The sequence below is a fragment of the Amblyraja radiata genome, chromosome 11, assembly GCF_010909765.2.
Source record: "Amblyraja radiata isolate CabotCenter1 chromosome 11, sAmbRad1.1.pri, whole genome shotgun sequence".
Taxonomy (NCBI): domain Eukaryota; kingdom Metazoa; phylum Chordata; class Chondrichthyes; order Rajiformes; family Rajidae; genus Amblyraja; species Amblyraja radiata.
In genome coordinates this window covers 64,556,472-64,576,185 of record NC_045966.1, presented here as the reverse complement: position 1 = coordinate 64,576,185, position 19,714 = coordinate 64,556,472, and the positions used below count along the sequence as shown (strand labels likewise).

Sequence of the window (19,714 nt, the reverse complement as noted above, 5' to 3'; positions counted from 1 at the left end):
GGGGAGGACGAGAGAGGGAGGGCGGGGAGAGGGAGGGGGAGAGAGAGGGAGGGGGGCGAGAGAGAGAGGGAGGGGCAGATGAGAGAGAGGGAGGGGGGGGAGAGAGGGAGGGGAGGAGGAGGGGGGGGGAGGGGAGGAGAGGGGGGGGGGACGAGGAGAGGGAGGCTGGGGGAGAGAGAGGGAGGGGGAGGAGAGACGAGGAGGGGGGGAGGAAGAGGGGAGGGCGGAGAGAGAGGGAGGGGGAGAGGAGGAGGGGGGAGGAGAGGGGGGCGGGAGCGAGAGGAGAGGGAGGGGGGGAGGAGAGAGGGAGGGGGAGGAGAGGAGGGAGGGAGGGGGGAGAGGAGAGGGAGGGGGGGGAGAGAGAGAGGGAGAGGAGGGAGAGAGAGGGGAGGGGGAGAGAGGGGGAGGGGGGGAGAGAGAGGGAGGAGGGGGGGGGGGGAGAGGGAGGAGAGAGGGGGGAGAGGGGAGGAGAGGGGGGGAGAGAGAGGGAGGGGGGGAGAGAGAGGGAGGGGGGGAGAGAGAGGGGGGGGGGGGAGAGAGAGGGGGGGGGAGAGAGAGAGGGGGGGGGAGAGAGAGGGGGGGGAGAGAAGAGAGGGGGGGGGGGAGGGAGGGGGGGGGAGAGAGGGGGGGGGGGAGGGAGGGAGAGGGGGGGGGGGAGAGAGAGGGAGAGAGAGAGGGGGAGAGAGAGAGAGAGTAGGGGGAGAGAGAGGGAGGGGGGGAGAGAGGGGGAGGGGAGAGAGGGGGGGGGGGAGAGGGGGGGGGAGAGAGAGGAGAGGGGGGGAAGGAGAGAGGGAGGGGGGGGGGGGAGAGGAGGGGGGGGGGAGAGGGAGAGGGGGATAGAGAGGGAGAGGGAGGAGAGAGAGGGAGGGGGGAGAGAGCGGGAGGGGGGAGAGAGCGGGAGGGGGGAGAGAGAGGGAGGGGGGAGAGAGAGGGAGGGGGAGAGAGAGGGAGGGGGGAGAGAGAGGGAGGGGAGAGAGAGGGAGGGGGGGGAGAGGGAGGGGGGGGAGAGGGAGGGGGGGGAGGGGGGGGAGGAGAGAGGGGAGGGGGGGAGGGGGGGAGAGGGGGAGGGGGGGGAGGGGGGAGGGGGGGAGGGGGGGAGGGGGGGAGAGAGGGAGGGGGGGAGAGAGGGAGGGGGGCGAGAGGGAGGGGGGGAGAGAGGGAGGGGGGGAGAGAGGGAGGGGGGAGAGAGGGGAGGGGGGGAGAGAGGGAGGGAGGGGGAGGGAGGGAGGGAGGAGGGAGGGAGGGAGGGAGGGAGGGAGGGAGGGAGGGAGGGAGGGAGGGAGAAAAAGATAGAGAGAGAGAGAGAGAGTCCTGTGTTAGTGACCGGGCATCATGGCCCATCCACCCCGTGCACTAGGGGGCAGCGTGACCCCACAATGTTAGCCGGGAGAGATGGGGGTGCGGGGATGGTGGGTGTGGGGACAGGGGGACGGAGAGGAGAGGGGAGGGAGAGGAGGGGAGGGGGGGGGGGGGGAGGGGAAAGAGGGGAGGGGGAAGATGGGGCGTCGGGAGCAAGACGGGTGCGGGGGAAGAGGGGAGGGGGGCAGGCGGGGAAAAGGGGGGAGGGGGACGGAGAGGGGGGAGGGACGGGGATAGAGAGGGGGGGGGGATGGGCGAGAGTGTGAAGATGAGGATACTCACGGCACGGTTTCTGCGGAGATTCGATACCCAGACTACCAGCACGGCAACAACGAGAAGGAACACGGAGAGAACGATCGCCCAACGACTCCTGGACCCTGGAGGAGATATCGCCACTCAGTGGTGAACCTGGAGTCTGGTTTAATTTAGAGATACAGGCCCTTCGGCCCACTGAGTCCGCACTGACCAGCAATCCCCGCACACTAACACAACCCAATACGGGGACAATTTCCCGGGAACAACTTACAATTATCGTCAAATATCCAACAAACCCGCACGTCTTTGGAATGTGGGAGGATCCCGGAGAAACCCACACAGGTCACGGGGATAATGTGCAAACTCCGTACAGACAGCTCCTGTAGTCAGGATCGAACCCGGGTCTCTGGTGCTGTGTGGCAGCAAGTCTCCTCGCTGCGACACCGTGCTGCCCTCTGGAAACGTTTGGAGGGATATTGACCAAACGCGGGCAGGTGGGACTAGTGTAAATGGGGCACGTTGGTGAGCAGGGAGGAGTGGGGGGGCGAATGGCCTGTTCCTGTACTGCATGAGTCCCCCATTGGACAGAGACCCAGCATTGACCCACTCACCTCCGGGCAGGGCGACGGACAGCAACGTTGCAGGGAATGCGTCGCTGACTCTGCGGCTGCAGCAATCTTCTGCGACGCAGGTGTAGGTGTGATGCCCCAGGTCCGGCAGGTACAGCACGGCTCCGGGGAAGATGGCGTTCCCCACACCGGGATACTGCGATCGCCGCTCCCACCGGTAGGTGACGGGGCAGCCGCTGACAGTGGAGCAGTTCAGCATGAAATGCGACGAGTTGCGGCTGACCTCCACGGTCGGTGTGGACATCGGCTCTGCAAGGCAGCACAGTGCAAGGTCCAGCTAAACCGCAGAGAGTTCAAGCCCATAGCCCACTAAAGGTGGCAGCACCAGCAGATAGAGTGGTAAAGGCGTGTGGTATGTTTGCCTTCAATGTATTGGAGCATTGAACACAAGATGCAGGAAGTCATGATGCAGCTCTATACGACTCTGGTTAAGCCCCATATGTGTGTAGTTCTGGGCACCCTATTATACGGGAGATGTGGAAGGATTGGAGAAGGTGCAGAGGTAGTTTACCAGAATGCTGCCTGGATTAGATGGTTTCAGCTACAGGGAGAGGTTGGGTTGGTTTTGGATTAGGATGTGGAGAGGATGTTTCCACTCATGGGAGAGTCTAGGACCAGAGGTCACAGAATTAAAGGACTTTCTTTTAGGACGGAGACGAGGAGAAATCTCTTTCATCAGAGGATGGTGAATCTGTGGAATTCTTTGCAACAGAAGGCTGTGGTGGCCATCAGTGGATATTTTGAAGACAGAGATAGATAGATTCTTGATTAGTATGGGTGTCAGACGTTATGAGGAGAGGGCAGGAGAATGGGGTTGGGAGGGAGAGATAGATCAGACATGATTGAATGGCAGAGTAGACTTGATGGGCTGAATGGCCTAATTTTACTCCTATCACTTATAAATAGACAATAGGTGCAGCAGTAGGCCATTTGGCCCCTCAAGCCAGCCCCACCATTCATCGTGATCATGGCTGGTCACCCGTTGTATCTGTAACCTGTTCCTGCCTTCTCCCCATATCCCCTGACTCCGGTATCTTTAAGAGCTCTGTCTAGCTCTCTCTGGAAAATATCCAGAGAACCCGCCTCCACCGCCACCTGAGGCAGAGAATTCCATCTCGGCGTGGGGGAACCGCCGGGAACTATGCGGGACCACAAATGGAAAGTGTTAAAAATGCTTTGTTAAATGGAATTCTTTGCAACACTTTCAGTGCCCTTTAGGTGGCGACTCTTTGCATACCTTGGGTGTGAAAAACAAAGCACATGTGGCTATAAAGTTTCATTTATTCACGGAGAGAAAGGGTTTAGAGTGCTGGGTGCAGGCGGGTGGGACCAGGCTAGAATGCCCAGGGGGTCAGCATGAACCATATGGGCCGAAGGGCCAGTCTGGATAGTGTACAACTCTCCACGATGCTACTCACCGACCACTCGCAGCTCAAAGCGCTCCCGGTCACGGTTCCTCAGCTTCCTCCCCAAGTAGTTTGTCTGCACCTCGTACGTCCCGTGGTCACCCGGCCTCACGGCCCGCAGCTCGATGAAGGTGTCCCGTCGGAAGCGGACCCTGTCCCTGTAGGACGGGCGGACCATGTACGGATACTCCGGGCTGTCAGACTTCCAGGCCAGGATTGCAAGATCGGGTTGGATCCGCACCATCGCCACCTCGAACCTCTCCTGGCTGTGATGTAGGATGGGGAACCTCACCGTTCCACCCACGGGGGCGGTGATGATGGAGCCCGCGGTGGCTGACGTTCTTGCTCTGCACAGCGCTGCAGTGTGGAGGCCTGCAACACAACAAGGGCCGGGAATGGTACACAATCCAGCGGTGATGGGGGCTGACTGGAGACATGGGACCAGAGCAGACAAGGCACCGTGCAACACGATAGGCAACATGTAGTGGCTGCACCAGTGTGAACCTCTGGTCACCGTGCTGTTGGAAGGTGCAGTGGAGGTTCACCAGCACATCGCATGCGACAGATACAGCACAGAAACAGGCCCTTTGGCCCATCTCACCTCTGCCAACCAAGGTGTCTACACCAACTCATCCCATCTGCCCACATCTGGCCCATATGGAAAAATGTTCCCCATGTTGGGGGAGTCCAGAACCAGGGGTCACAGCTTAAGAATAAGGGGTAGGACATTTAGGATTTTTTCACACAGAGAGTTGTGAGTCTGTGGAATTCTCTGCCTCAGGTGGAGGTTGATTCTCTGGAAACTTTCAAGAGAGGGCTCTTAAAGATAGCGGATTCAGGGGATATGGGGAGAAGGCAGGAACGGGGTACTGATTGTGGATGATCAGCCATGATCACATTGAATGGCGGTGCTGGTACGAAGGGCCGAATGGCCTACTCCTGCATCTAGTGTCTATTGAGATGCGGAAAAACTTCTTCACCCAGAGAGTAGAATAGAATACGTTTATTGTCATTGCACAACAACTGTACAACAAAATTCCATTGCATCTCCTTTGGTGTGTACATAGAAGACACAGGATAAAAGATTTAAAATGAACAAAACACAACAGCCATTGACTCACATATACACAAGATCAGTAAAGAAAATAATAAATAGGTATTAAAAATATTTTAAAAGAATATTGTGCATTATCTGGCACCCTGAATTATATTGTGCTTCCCCCAGTGTTCTCTGTTAGTCAAGTTATTTTATCGCACATGGTAGCAATGTCACAAAATTTTGAGATTTTAAAAATCAAGTCTGCAATTTATCCCATCAGATAAAGCATAAAAAGAAGTTTAATTTGACACCTAATTCACTTCCATATCTCAAGTATTTAAAAAGTTATGGCCATTTTCATACTCGGAAATTAGCATCTTGTTCCCTATTGATTTTCTATGGACACAACAAAAAAGCTGTGATCGTGAACAGTCAAAAGCCCATAACTTTCTTAAAAATTAAGAGAACTGAATGAAATTTTCAGTTATCATAGATTGAAGCATTCTGAAACAAATATAAAACAATCTTACTTGGATGACCTGAAATTAAAGCATATAATTAGTTAGTTACTCAATTGTAGCTAATTTCAAACTTCAATTACTAGATCTAAACATCTATCCATTTCTTAATAAATGATTAACATTTTTAAATAGCCTGTCCAAATAATATTCACAAATAATTCACAATAAAACATGATTTTTAAATCTCATATACATTAATTTATAGGCCAAATGGAAGGAATTTAGTGTTCAATTGCTGTAAATTAAAGTCCATTTAAATCAGCTTTCTAGTGGGATCCTGTGAACGCGCTGGTTTAGAACGTTCACATTGCGGTAGATTTGTGCCCTCAAATGCCCAGAAAAATATTGCGGGATATAATGGGGCCCAAATTAGCTACTCGCAACATTAAACTTTGTATAAAGGGATCTTAAGAAGCCCTTTTTAACGTAAAAATAAACAGCCTACCTTCCGCTTTCCCCTGTATGAGATCCGACCCGTTGTCGGCGGTCGCGGGTTTAGAGGTTAATTTTTAACCTACTATAACAAGTAAATAAAGCCCTTAAAACTAATAATAGCTCCAGCTACGGAATCTTCCAGCGATTGTTCGTTAATAATTAACTAGGCTGAAAAACCTCGATTTGAACAGCCTAGGGAAATCGCGTTTTAAACTCGCTCCCCTCTAAACGGCGCCAAAATCGCGCACACGGGCTGGGATAGATTTTCAGCGACGCTTCAGGTAGGCTTTGCAACATACCTACACATGGGTAGAAACTATTTTTTAGTCTTCAGAGCGAGCCTTCAGAGACCTGTATCGCCACCCAGAGGGTAGCAGAGTGAAAAGGTGGTTGGCAGGGTGGGATGTGTCCTGCTTGATGTTTGTGGCCCGGTGCAAGCACCGGGCCCTGTATCTGTCATCCAGGGAGGGCAGTTGAGCATTTGTGATGCTCTGTGCAGTTTTAATAACTCTCTGCAGCGCCCTCCTCTTAGCCACAGTGCAGTTAGCAAACCACACCAGGATGCCATAGGAGAGGATACTTTCCACGGTGCACCAGTAGAAGGACAGCAGCAGCGGCTGTGAAACGTTTGCTCTCCGCAGAGACCTCAGGAAATACAGCCGCTGCTGTGACTTCTTCACGAGAGTGACGGTGTTCATTGTCCATTTAAGGTCCTGGGAGATGTAAATTCCCAGGAACGTAAAGTCAGTGACTCTCTCCACCATGTCTCCTTTGATGTAGAGAGGAGCAGGTTCCTCTCTCCTCCTCCTGAAGTCAATAACCAGTTCTTTTGTTTTGGTTGGGTTGAGTACCAGGTTATTTTTAGTGCACCAGACAGTCAGTTTTTGGACTTCATCTCTGTAGGCAGACTCGTCGTTGTTATTTATCAGCCCCACCACAGTTTTGTCATCGGCAAACTTGATGATCCGGTTTGTGCTGGGTATTGGTGTGCAGTCATGGGTGTATATTGTGTATAAGATAGGACTCAGCACCCACCCTTGTGGCGTTCCTGTGCTCAGCGTCAGGACTGGGGAGTGATTGGACCCCATCCTGACAGTCTGGACGATCTGTTAAGAAGTCCTTGATCCATCTGCATGTGTTGGCATTAACACCCAGGTCAGACAGTTTGTCCACCATTCTGCTGTGGATGATGGAATTGAATGCAGAACTAAAATCTACAAACAACATCCTCACATATGAGCCAGGGCGCTCCAGCTGAGTCAGTGCAGAATGTAGAGCTATGTTGATGACTTCCTCTGTTGACATATTAGCTCTGTATGCAAACTGATCCAGGGTGGGTGGGAGTGAGGATTTAATGTGGGCCAGGACCAGCCTCTCAAAGCACTTCATCACAGTTGAAGTGAGAGCAACAGGTCGGTCGTCGTTCAAGCAGGTGATAGATGTTTTTTCATACCAACCTCTACAGCTTCCTCTGGCAGCTCACTCTATTACCCCCCCCCCCCCCCCCCCCAGGCCTCCACTGCCTTCTTTGGCAGATAATTCCACAGAGTCACAACTAGTTAGGGAGTAGTTGGAGACCTTTCTACCCCAACTAGTCTGAAGATGTCTCGATCTGAAACGTCACCCATTCCCTCTCTCCAGAGATGTTGCCTGTCCCGCTGAGTTACTGCAACATTTTGTGTCTGACTGTAAGCTGTTTGTGTGTGAAACTAAACCACAGCCAGTGTCAGATGAACCCACATCTTAAAGAAGGTACATGAGCCGAGAACATGGTTTGCACAGCGGTAGAGCTGCTGCCTCACAGCGCCAGAGACCCGGGTTGGATCCTGACTACGGGTGCTGTCTGTACTGAGTTTGAAAGTTCTCCCTGTGACTGCGTGAATTTCCGGGTGCCCTGGTTTCCTCCCGCATCTCCCCCTTCTCCACCAGTCTAAAGGGTCGCCTGTTCATTCCCCCCACATATGTTGCCCGACCCGCTGCTTTCCTCCAGCACCCTGTGTTTTACCGACAATTGTACACTCCTGACTGGTTTTAGTTTAGTTTGTAGATACCTCTACAGCATGGGAGCAGGCCCTTCCGCCCGTCGAGCCAGCGCGGACCAACGATTCTAACCTACATGCACCAGCGACAGGGGCTAGTGGAATCAAGGGATATGGGGAGAAAGCAGGCACGGATTATTGATTGGGGATGATCAGCCTTGATCTCAATGAATGGCGGTGCTGGCTCGAAGGGCCAAATAGCCTCCTCCTGCACCTATTTTCGATGGCAATTTACAGAAGCCGATTAACCTACAAACCTGAGATAGACACAAAATGCTGGAGTAACTCAGCAGGACAGGCGGCACCTCGGGAGAGAAGGAATGGGTGACGTTTCGGGTCGAGACCCTTCTTCAGACCCGAAATGTCACCCGGTGGAAACGCACGCGGTCACGGGGAGACCGTACAAACCCCGTACAGACAGCGCCCGGAGTCAGCATCTAAACCCTGGTCTCTGGCGCTGTGAGGCAGCACCAACGCGCGGGCCGAGTGGCCTCTCTCTCTGTGTACCTGCCAGCAGCCACAGCAGACCCTCCGCCTTCCAGATAGAGCGCCGCATCCCTGGCGGTGTCCCAGTCCCGGTCCCCTCTGCTCAACGTCGCCGACTCCACGCTGTACGGCTGTACCGAGTCACCCCGAGTCAAGCGGCGCGCTGGGCTGGAGGACAGAGCGAGGTACATTAGTGCGGGGGATGCAGGGGGGGGGGACATGCAGCGGGAGAAGAGGAGGGGGGTGGGGGAAGAGGGGAGAGGTGCGGGGAGGAAGGGGGAGAGGTGCGGGGAGGAAGGGGGAGAGGTGCGGGGAGGAAGGGGGAGAGGTGCGGGGAGGAAGGGGGAGAGGTGCGGGGAGGAAGGGGGAGAGGTGCGGGGAGAAAGGGGGAGAGGTGAGGGGAGGGAGGAGGGGAGGGGAACGGAGCGGTGAGAGGGGAGGGGAAGAGGTGCGGGGAGGGAGGAGAGGAGCTGGATATAATAAGCTGGAGTAACTCAGCGGGACAGGCAGCATGTATGGAGTGAAGGAATGGGTGACGTTTCGGGTTAAGACCCTTCTTAAGACCGGTTAGGGAGAAGGGAAACGAGAGATATAGATGGTGATATGAAGAGATAAAGAACAATGAATGAAAGATATGCAAACAAGTAACGTTGATAAAGAAAACAGGCTGTTTGTTGGGTGAAAATGAGAAGCTGGTGCGACTTGGGTGGGGGAGGGATAGAGAGAGAATGCCGGGATTACCTGAAGTGAGAGAAATCAATATTCATACCACTGGGTTGTGAGCTGCCGGGAGCGGAGACAGAGTAACTCACCAGCAAGGGGAACTGAGATATAGAGCACTGATTTAACTTCGCTGATGGTGAATTGGTTTAAAGTTTAAATCCCGCATTGTTTCTCAGCCAATGAGTGGGGTCAGGGCGGGGCTTGCAGCGTCCTCAGGTTCAAAAGATCCTATTTAATACTGTATTGTAATGTGGGCGTTGCTGATCCATATCGGCACAAACGGTCAGTTTACCACAAACTGCCGTGTAAACCAAAGATCATTTGGTGTAAACCCTCATCTCCAGTTGCGTCCGACACAGTAGATGGACACAGAGTGCTGGAGAAACTCAGCGGGTCAGGCAGCATCTCTGGGGGAAAAGATATGTTCCCCAGGGAAAAAAATGATTTTTTTCTGATCGGGATCCTTCTTCAGAACCTATCCATGTTCTCCACAGATGCTGCCTGACCCGCTGAGTTACTACAGCACTCTGTGAAACGTCACCTATCCATGTTCTCCACAGATGCTGCCTGACCCGCTGAGTTACTACAGAACTCTGTGTCTATATTCGGTAAAGACCAGCATCTGCACTTCCATCCTACACACCAATACGGAGAGTTCCTGTCCAAACGCTGGGTCTAAAATTGTCGACTGACCCAGCGCTCCCCTCACATCCCGGGCTGCAGGAACGGCGGGTCGGGCAGCGTCTGTGGGGTGGCGAGACGTTTGTTGCTGGGTGGTCGGGACCCTGCCTGATGCACAGATGCTGCCCGACCCGCCAGGTTTGTCCCCCCTCCCCCTCCTTCCTTTCCCCCTCCCCCTCCTTCCTTCCCCCCTCCACCCACGTTCAAAAGTAGAATTAGGGCATTCGCCCCATCGAGTTTACTCTGCCATTCAATCATGGCTGTGTGGACTCCAGTGAGCCAGTATACGAGTCCATGCCGTATGTCTAAAATGCTTAAGTTCATACATAAAAACATAGAAAATAGGTGCAGGAGCAGGCCCTTCGAGCCAGCACCGCCATTCAATATATTCATGGCTGATCACCTAAAAATCAGTACCCAGTTCCTGCTTTCTCCCCATATCCCTTGATTCTGTTAGCCTAAAGAGCTAAATCCAACTCTCTCTTGAAAACATCCAGTGAATTGGCCTCCAATGCCTTCTGTGGCAGAGAATTCCACAGATTCACAACTCTCTGGGTGAAAAGGATGTTCCTCATTTCAGTCCTAAATGGTCGACCCCTTATTCTTAAACTGTGAGCCCTGGTTCTGGACTCCCCAACATCGGGAACATTTCCCCCTACATCTAGCGTGTCAAATCCCTTAATAATTGTGTTTGTTTCTCTAGGATCCTCTCTCATCTTTCTAACTTCCAGTGAAAATAAGCCCAGTCGATCCATTCTTTCATCATATTTCAGTCTCGCTTCACATAGAGCTATTGCTTTGTTAAATACGGATCAAAAAATAATAGCGAAAACACTAGCCAGTAGACTAAGCAGGTATGTTAGTAGATTAATAAATGAGGATCAAACAGGATTTATACCTAAGAGACATTCATTCAATAACTTGAGACGTTTGCTTAACATAATGCACTCACATAAATCTCACGACCAAGAGTTAGCTATCATCTCACTGGATGCAGAAAAAGCGTTTGATCAAGTAGAATGGGATTATATGATTAAAGTATTGCAAAATTTCCAATTGGGAGAGAACTTCATTGCATGGATAAAACTATTATATAACAAACCTACGGCTAGAATACTAACTAATAATATATTATCCTCGAAATTTGAACTATCAAGGGGCAATAGACAAGGTTGTTCATTATCTCCGCTGTTATTTGCTTTGGTAATTGAACCCCTTGCTGAAAAAATAAGAACACACCTGGATATTTACGGTTATAATACAAATATTCAAATAACAAAATATCCCTATATGCCGATGATGTACTACTGTACATCACAAAACCACAAATTAGTATACCGAATATATTAAATTTAATTGAGGACTTTGGATCCTTTTCAGGATATAGAATAAATTGGAACAAAAGTGAAATTATGTCGATAAAACCAAAAGACTCAACACATCTCAGGAAATTCCCCTTTAAATAGCTACAGAAAAATTCAAATATTTGGGAATTGAAATTACTAGAAATTACCAGGATATGTTTAAAGCCAATTATAATCCCCTACTTAAGAAATTAAATAATTTGATTAAATTCTGGAAAACACTTCCGATGTCCTTAATAGGCAGAATAAACGCTATAAAAATGATTTTCTTACCACAAATTCTATACCTATTTCAATCAATACCTATATATCTCCCAAAAAAGTTTTTCAAAAAATTGGACTCAGACATTACAAATTTCATATGGGATTATAAACCCCATAGAATACAAAGAACACACCTTAATAAACGAAAAGAGTGGGGGGGTCTAGCGCTCCCTAACTTTATGTATTATAATTGGGCAGTAATATTAAAAATATGATTCACCTGCTGGACAATTCTGCCCAGCAGGCGGACTGGATTGTAATGGAAAAAGGGGATTGCTCCCCGAGTAATATAGGAGCGATTATCCTCTCACCAATAAATCTGAATAATAAAAATTATAATAAAAACCCAATTATACATAGCACAATTAGAACATGGAAACAAATAAAACAGAATCTAAAATTAAGAAACCTATCTCTCTCAATACCAATAGCCAATAACCCATCGTTTAAACCATCAATCATAGACAAATCATTTATACATTGGGAAAGAATGGGAATCAAAACGCTCGAAGATCTGTATGAAGTGGGAAAATTACTATCATTTCAACAACTACAACTGAAATATAATTTGAAAAATAACCAATATTTTAAATATCTTCAAATTTGTGATTATTTGAAAAAATACACAAAAGACTATCATAATATGCCTTCCGACTTACTGGATGAAGCAATGAAGACAAAGGCGGAATCAGCTAACTTAATATCGTACTTATATAATATCATTTTAAACATAGAAATACCCACAACAGATGGAATTAGAAGAGACTGGGAACAAGAATTAGCTATAAAAATTTCAAAAGAGAGCTGGGATAAACATTTACTACAGGTGCATAAATGCTCGATCAATGTACGACATACGCTTATCCAATTCAAAACATTACATAGACTATATTATTCAAAAACTAAATTAAATAAAATCTTTTCTAATGTTTCACCAATCTGTGATAAATGTCTGTGTCAAGAAGCTACCATAGCGCATTCTTTTATTTTTTGTACAAAAATCCAAAAATTCTGGCATGGAATATTTGATATTTTTTCAAAATTAATTAAAATAAAACTGGTACCAAAACCAGAATGGATCATTTTTGGGATATCGGAAGATATCCCTGAATTAAACGTGTATCAGAAGAATTTACTCAATTACGGGCTAATAATGGGAAAAAAGCTCATACTTAAATTCTGGAAAAATGCGCCCACACCAACAATAAAAATGTGGACATCAAATATGTTTGAAACATTACATCTGGAAGAGATGAGATTCCTCTTAGCAGATAAAGCAAACCAATTCCAAAAGACGTGGTCTACGTTTATGGACCTATTACAAGCATGAGGTGCAATAGTAATTTTTAAAAATAAATAAATAAATAAATGGTATCAGGACCTGGCATTGGGAGATAAAACAACAAAAACAGACTTGGTTGGTAGTCTTTCTGCGGAGTTTAATGTTATAATAGAGCGATTGTCCTTACTTTCTTTTTCTTTCTTTTCTAGGGTCTACTTTCTTACTTTACTTCCTTCTCTAACTTCTTTTCTAAGGGGCTTTCTTTTCCCAACACTCTTCTGCACTTCACAACTCTTGCGCACTTTCTTTACTTTCCTTACTTCTATCTTTTTCTTAAAGCTTTAAAAAAAAAAAAAAATGAAGCGGTACAAAAAATGTATTAAGATATATGTGTTGTGTGTTATTGTAATTTACCGTACTTCTAATAAAAAAAAAAAAAAAAAAAAAAAAAAAAAAAAATATTTCAGTCTCGCCATCCCGGGAATTGAGCTGGTGAACCTACGTTGCACTCCCTCAATAGCAAGAATATTGAGCATGCGATATAGAGGCTGATACAATTGCTGTTGAGAATCATTGCTTTATTTGTCCATTGTCCATTCTGCAGTATCATTCCCTGCAGCCCAGTATCCTATCAGGCAGAAGATGCTAAACCTTGAAAACATGTCCCACAAGACTCAGGAACAACGTATTGGATGAGGTGAGTGAGGGGAATGGGCAAGGGGGGAGGGGGGGGGGGGTGGTGGGATGGGGCCGAAGAAGGGGTAATGTGGGGGGGTAGCAGTGAGGGGGGGAGGAGTTTCGTTGGGTTGAGGAGAGTGGGATGAGGGGAATGGGATGGGAGGAGGGGTGGGGCAGGGGATGGGTGGAGATGAAGGAGGTGGGGTGATGAGGGAGTGGGGGAGGGGTAGGATGGGGAGTAGTGGGATGGGGGCAAAGAGGGTGGGGCAAAGGGGGGTTAGCAGAGGAGGGGAGAAGGGGTGGGGCAAGGGGCGGGGGTATGGGAGAGGGGGGGTGGGATGGGATGGGGAGAAGTTGAAGGGAGTGGAGTGGAAGGAGAAGTGGGTGAGGAAGTAGAGGAGAGGCGAATGGTTGCAGGGAGGATGGGTGCGAGAGTAGGTTGAGGGGGTGGGGATGGGGATGGGAGAGGAAGAGGAATGGGAGAGGGGTGGGAGAGGGAGAGGGAGAGGGGTGGGAGAGGGCGAGGTGTAGGAGAGGGAAGGGTGGGTGGTGGAAGCGTGGGAGGGGAGGGGTGGGGGTGGAGAGGAGTGAGAGAGGGGTGGGAGAGTAGGTGAGGGGTGGGGGTGGAGGAGGGATTGGAGGGGAGGGGTGGGTGCAGGGTGGGAGAGTAGGCGGAGACAGGTCATGTCAGTTCAGTTCAAAGTTAGGCCCAAAATGCTGCAGTAACTCAGTGGGTCAGGCAACGTGTCTGGAGAGAAGGAATGGGTGGCGTCTTGGGTCGAGATCCAATTCAGTTCAATTTAGTTTCATTCAGTTCAATTTAGTTCAGTTCAGTTCAATTTAGTTCAGGTTTAGTTTAGTTAAATTTAATTTAGTTCAGTTTCAGTTCAGGTCTGAAGAAGGGTCTCGACTCGAAACGTTCTTTCCCTCCCATTGAGATACTCCAGCTTTTTGTGTCTATCTTTGTTTAGTTCAGGGTGTAGTTTAATTTAATTTATTTTGGTGCCGGAAGAAACTTGTAGATGGATAATGCATTATAACTTATAATGGATCTTATAGAAACATTCAAGATTATTCAGTGATTGTACACGTTAGCGGCATGAAACATGTTCCCGATGTTGGGGCAGTCCAGAACCAGGGGCCACAGATTAAGAATTAGGGCCCTGGTTCTGGACATTCAAAAATTTAGAACTGAGATGAGGAAAAACGTTTTCACCCAGAGTGTTGTGAAATTGTGGAATTCTCTGCCTCTGAAGGCAGTGGAGGCCAATTCACTAGATGCATTCAAAAGAGAGTTAGATAGAGGTCTTAAAGATAGTGGAATCAAGGGATATGAGGAGAAGGCAGGAACCGATCGTGGATGATCAGCCATGATCACAGTGAATGGCGGTGCTAGCTCGAAGGGCCGAATAGCCTACACCTGCACCCTATTGTCTCCCTGGCCTGACACAGACTGTGCCAGGAGATAATGACCAGGAGGGGGCAGAGTCTCACCTTGTGAGCCGGTGGAGGAGGAGGGAGGAACATGTCCTGTGTCTTAAAAAAAACACAAAATGCTGGAGTAACTCAGCGGGACAGGCAGCATCTCCGGAGCGAAGGAATGGGTGACGTTTCGGGTCGAGACCCTTCTTCAGACCCTGCGCCCTACTGCGCTGGAAAGGGTGCTGAAGAGATTCACCAGGAGTCTGCAAGAAATCGCTGAGAGTTGTGGATGCAGCTCAGACCATCACACAAACCAACCTCTCCAGAGATGCTGCCTTTCCCGCTGAGTTACTCCAGCTTTTTGAGTCTATCTCTCTTCCATTGACTCCATTTATACCTCACGCTGCCTCGGCAAGGCCAGCAGCATAATCAAGGACCACTCACCCCAAGTAGACAAAAAATGCTGGAGAATCTCAGCGGGCGAGGCAGCATCTATGGAGAGAAGGAATAGGCCACATTTCGGTTTGAGACCCTTCTTCAGGCGACGTCTCGATCCAAAACGTGTGTGTGTGCGTGTGTGTGTGTAATCTGAACTTTTTTTCTTGTTTATTATACAGTTTACAGTGTACTATGTTACATATTGTGCTGTGCTGCTGAAAGTAGGAATATCATCTGGATAGTTATATGGATGGGAAAGGAATCTGGATAGTTATATGGATGGGAAAGGAATGGAGGGTTATGGTCTGAGCGCAGGTATATGGGACTAGGGGAGATTATGTGTTCGGCACGGACTAGAGGGGTCGAGATGGCCTGTTTCCGTGCTGTAATTGTTATATGGTTAAATCATCGTTCTACCTGGGACATGTGACAATAAATGACTCCTGAGGTAGAAGGGTGAACTTATTAAGGTGTACAAGATCATGAGGGGCGTGGATAAAGTGAACATTTGCAGTCTTTCCCCAGGGTAGAGGATTATAAACCTGGAGGGCAACCTGAAATATCACCTACCCATGTTCTCCAGATATCCTGCCTGTAAAACGTCACCTATCCATGTTCTCCACAGATGCTGCTTGACCCGCTGAGTTACTCCAGCACTCTGTGAAACGTCACCTATCCATGTTCTCCACAGATGCTGCCTGACCCACTCAGTTGCTCCAGCACTCTGTCCTTTTGTTTAACAATAAGCACACTTGACTTTCTCAATAAACCTTCCCTGACTCCTTCCAACAAATTAATATCCATCCATAAATGCTGAGATGAATTCTGAATACAGCTCCAAATGTATTCCCACCAATGCCCTACACAACTGAAGAACGGTCTGTCCTCAGCAGAGGCGTTACCTTTGTCCCCCTCCGTCCCCACCTCAATGAGTTCCGCGCCCACCACGACTTGGAGTTCTTCTACCGTCGCCTCCGCCTCACAGCGTTCTTCCATGGGAAGGAGTCCTCGCCCCCCATTGATGACCCCTTTTCCCGTCTCCAACGAACCCCTTCCACGTGGACCCCCCCTCATGGCCATCTTCCGGCTTGAGACCTTTTTATCCAAAACTGCTGGCGGGGCATCAACCACCTCAACTTCTCCACTCCCGTCTCACTCCAATCTCTCCCCCCCTGAACGTACAGCTATCAACTCACTCCGCAAACCCAGACTGAGTGATCAAACCCACCGACAAGGGAGGTGCCGTGGTAGTCTGGCGCGTCGATCTCCACAAAGCTGAGGCCACGCGCCAACTCTCGAACACCTCCTCCTACTTACACCTGGACCATGACCCCACTGATGAGCACCAGGCCACTATCTCTAGCACCATCACCGACTTCATCAACTCCCACGCCCCTGACCCCCCCCGAGCCTCCAACCTCATCGTTCCCCAGCCCTGCACGGCCCGATTTACCTTCTCCCCAAATCCACAAACCTGACTGTCCTGGTAGACCCATTGTTTCTGCCTGTTCGTGCCCCACCGAACTCATTTCCACATACCTTGACTCCATCATATCCTCCCTGGTTAAATCCCTCCCTACCTATGTTCAAGACACCTCAGACACTCTCCGTCGTCTCCGGGCATTCCATTCTCTAGGCCCCCACCCCCCCATCTTCACCATGGACGTCCAGTCACTCTACACCTCCATCCCCCACCAGGATGGTCTCAAAGCCCTCCGGTTCTTCCTCGACCAGAGAAGCAACCTATACCCGACCACTGACACTCTCCTCCGCCTAGCGGAGCTGGTCCTTACCCTCAATAACTTCACGTTTGACTCCTCCCATTTCCTCCAAATACAAGGCGTAGCTATGGGCACGCGCATGGGCCCCAGCTATGCCTGCCTATTTGTCGGGTACGTCAAACAATCCTTGTTTGAGGCGTACCAGGGCCCCATCCCCGACCTCTACCTCCGTTACATCGACGACTGCTTTGGTGCCACCTCCTGCACCCACGCACAACTGACTGACTTCATCCGCTTCACCACTAACTTCCATCCGGCACTCAAATACATCTGGAAAGGGCGAATGACCTACTCCTGCACCTGTTGTCTGTTATCTATTCCTCTCATGATTGTGTACACCTCTATAAGATCTCCCCTCATCCTCCAACACTCCATGGAACAGAGACCCAGCCTGCTCAACCTCTCCCTGTACCTCACACCCTCTAGTCCTGGCAACATCCTCGTAAATCTTCTCTGAACCCTTTCAAGGATGAGATTTGATGGGGGATCTTGCTTGGCATTGATGAGCTGGGCTGAAGGACCTGTTTCTACACTGTATGACTATCTGACCCTCTCTCTCTCTGCTGTGTGCCTTGTGGCAGAGGATGGAGCAGATGTTGAGCACCTTCCAGTGTGACCTGAGCAGCATCAGCTGTGAGATCCAGACTCTACAGGAGCAGTCCATCGCCATGAACATCAAGCTGAAGAACCGTCAGTCCGTGCGCAGCGAACTCAGCCAGTTAGTGGACGAGCTCATCATGCCTAACACCATGATCACGTGAGTGACCGGGCTCAGTGGCACCCACTACCCACCCCGCACCCGACCCACACACCCCGCATCTGACCCACCCCCCACCCGACCCATCTTGCACCCACCCCGCACACGACCCACCAACCCCCCGCCCCTCCCGCACACAATCCACCAACCCCCCACCCCTCCCACTCCCACCCCCCACCCATCCCACAACCACCCACCCAGCCCCGACCCGACCCACTCACCCACCCGCTCCAACATCATGATCACGTGTGTGTCCGGACTCAGTGGCACCCACTACCCACCCCGCATCTGACCCACCCCGCACCCACCCACCCCGCACCCGACCCACCCCGCACCCGACCCATCTTGCACCCGACCCACCAACCCCCCACCCACCCCACACCCACCCCACACCCACCCCACACCCACCCCACACCCACCCCACACCCACCCCACACCCACCCCCCACCCATCGTACACCCACCCACCCAGCCCCAACCCACTCACCCACCTGCTCCAACATCATGATCACGTGAGTGACCGGACTCAGTGGCACCCACCTACCCACACACCCCACCCAACTCACCCCTGACCCACCCCCCCCCCCCTCACCCAGGCCCGACCCACCCCCGCATCCGATCCAGGTGTGGTCTCACTAGGGCCCTGTACAAATGCAGAAGGACATCTTTGCTCTTATACTCAACTCCTCTTGTTATGAAGGGCGTCAATGTTTCGGGGGTGTGGGGGCATGGTACGAGCGTTGAGACCTGCTCAGCTGGTGCCGTGCCCATCTCTGGCACTGACTGCCTCTCACCCCCTCCCTGCCCGTGTACATTACAGCACCATCCTGGACACCCCAGTCACTGAGCAACAGTTTGTGGAGCAGCTCCACGAGCTCAACAACAAGATTAACTACGTCAAAGAGCAGTCCTTCACGGAGACCTTGGCCTGCTCTGATGTGCAAGACATCCTGGATCGCCTCAAGATCAAGGTACGAGCTTCGGGAACAATAGACAATAGGTGCAGGAGTAGGCCATTCGGCCCTACGAGCCAGCACCACCATTCAATGTGATCATGGCTGATCATCCCCAATCAGTACCCTGTTCCTGCCTTCTCCCCATATCCCCTATCTTTTAGAGCCCTATCTAGCTCTCTCTTGAAAGTGTCCAGAGAATCGGCCTCCACCGCCCTCTGAGGCAGAGAACTCCACAGACACACAACTCTCTGTGTGGCATCTCTCTCTCTCTCTCTCTCTCTCTCTCTCTCTCTCTCTCTCTCTCTCTCTCTCTCTCTCTCTCTCTCTCTCTCTCTCTGTGTCTCTGTCCATCCTGTACAACAGGTGAGATACAGGTACGGCCTCTCTCTGACTGACCAATACCAGGCCTGAAATACAGGTATGGCATCTCTCTCTCTCTCTGTAACCTCTCTACAACGGCAGGCACGGTGTCGCAGCGGGTAGTGCAGAATGTCTTCAGTTGCCACCCATTGGTTGGCGTTCGCGGGGTAAAGTTCAAGGGATCAGCGCTCCACTGGAAAGGGTTGACTGTTCTGCTTGTCGTTTGTGCAGGCCGTTTCGAAGATCAGGGAGTTTATTCTGCAAAAGATCTATTCATTTCGCAAACCCATGACCAACTACCTGGTTCCTCAGAACGCACTGTTGAAATACAGGTATGGCACCTCTCTCTCTGTCTGTCCTGTACAACAGGTGAGATACAGGTACGGCCTCTCTCTGTCCCCGTCACGTAACAGAACTGGGGTACAGGTAAGTCTTCTCCCTGTCTCGTACAAGGTGTGAGATACAGGTGCCACATCTCTCATCTCTTCCCTCGACTCCATCCAAGGACCCAAACAGTCTTTCCAGGTGCGGCAGAGATTCACCTGCACCTCCTCCAACCTAATCTCCTGTATCCACTGTTCCAGGTGTCAACTTGTCTACATCGACGAGACCAAGCACAGGCTCAGCGATCGTTTCGCTTAACACCTCCGCTCAGTCCGTCTTAACCTACCTGATCTCCCGGTGGCCCAGCACTTCAACTCCCCCTCCCAATCTGACCTTTCTGTCCTGGGCCTCCTCCATTGTCAGAGTGAGGCCCAGCGCAAATTGGAGGAACAGCCCCTCATATTTCACTTGGGTAGTTTACACCCCAGCTGTATGAACATTGACTTCTCTAACTTC

The 19,714-nt window shown here is 50.6% G+C and overlaps 1 protein-coding gene across 1 annotated transcript in view; it reads left to right on the top strand.

Annotated features, from left to right (window-relative positions):
* Positions 1-19,365, top strand: part of LOC116978428 (vacuolar protein sorting-associated protein 52 homolog) — a 46,007-nt gene extending 26,642 nt beyond the window's left edge. The window contains exons 5-6 of the mRNA XM_033029547.1: positions 18,379-18,529; positions 19,106-19,365. Of these exons, the coding sequence (XP_032885438.1) occupies positions 18,379-18,529; positions 19,106-19,333 (379 nt within the window). The 3' untranslated portion in view covers positions 19,334-19,365. The remainder of the gene's footprint in view (positions 1-18,378; positions 18,530-19,105) is intronic.
* The last annotated feature ends 349 nt before the right edge of the window (positions 19,366-19,714 follow it).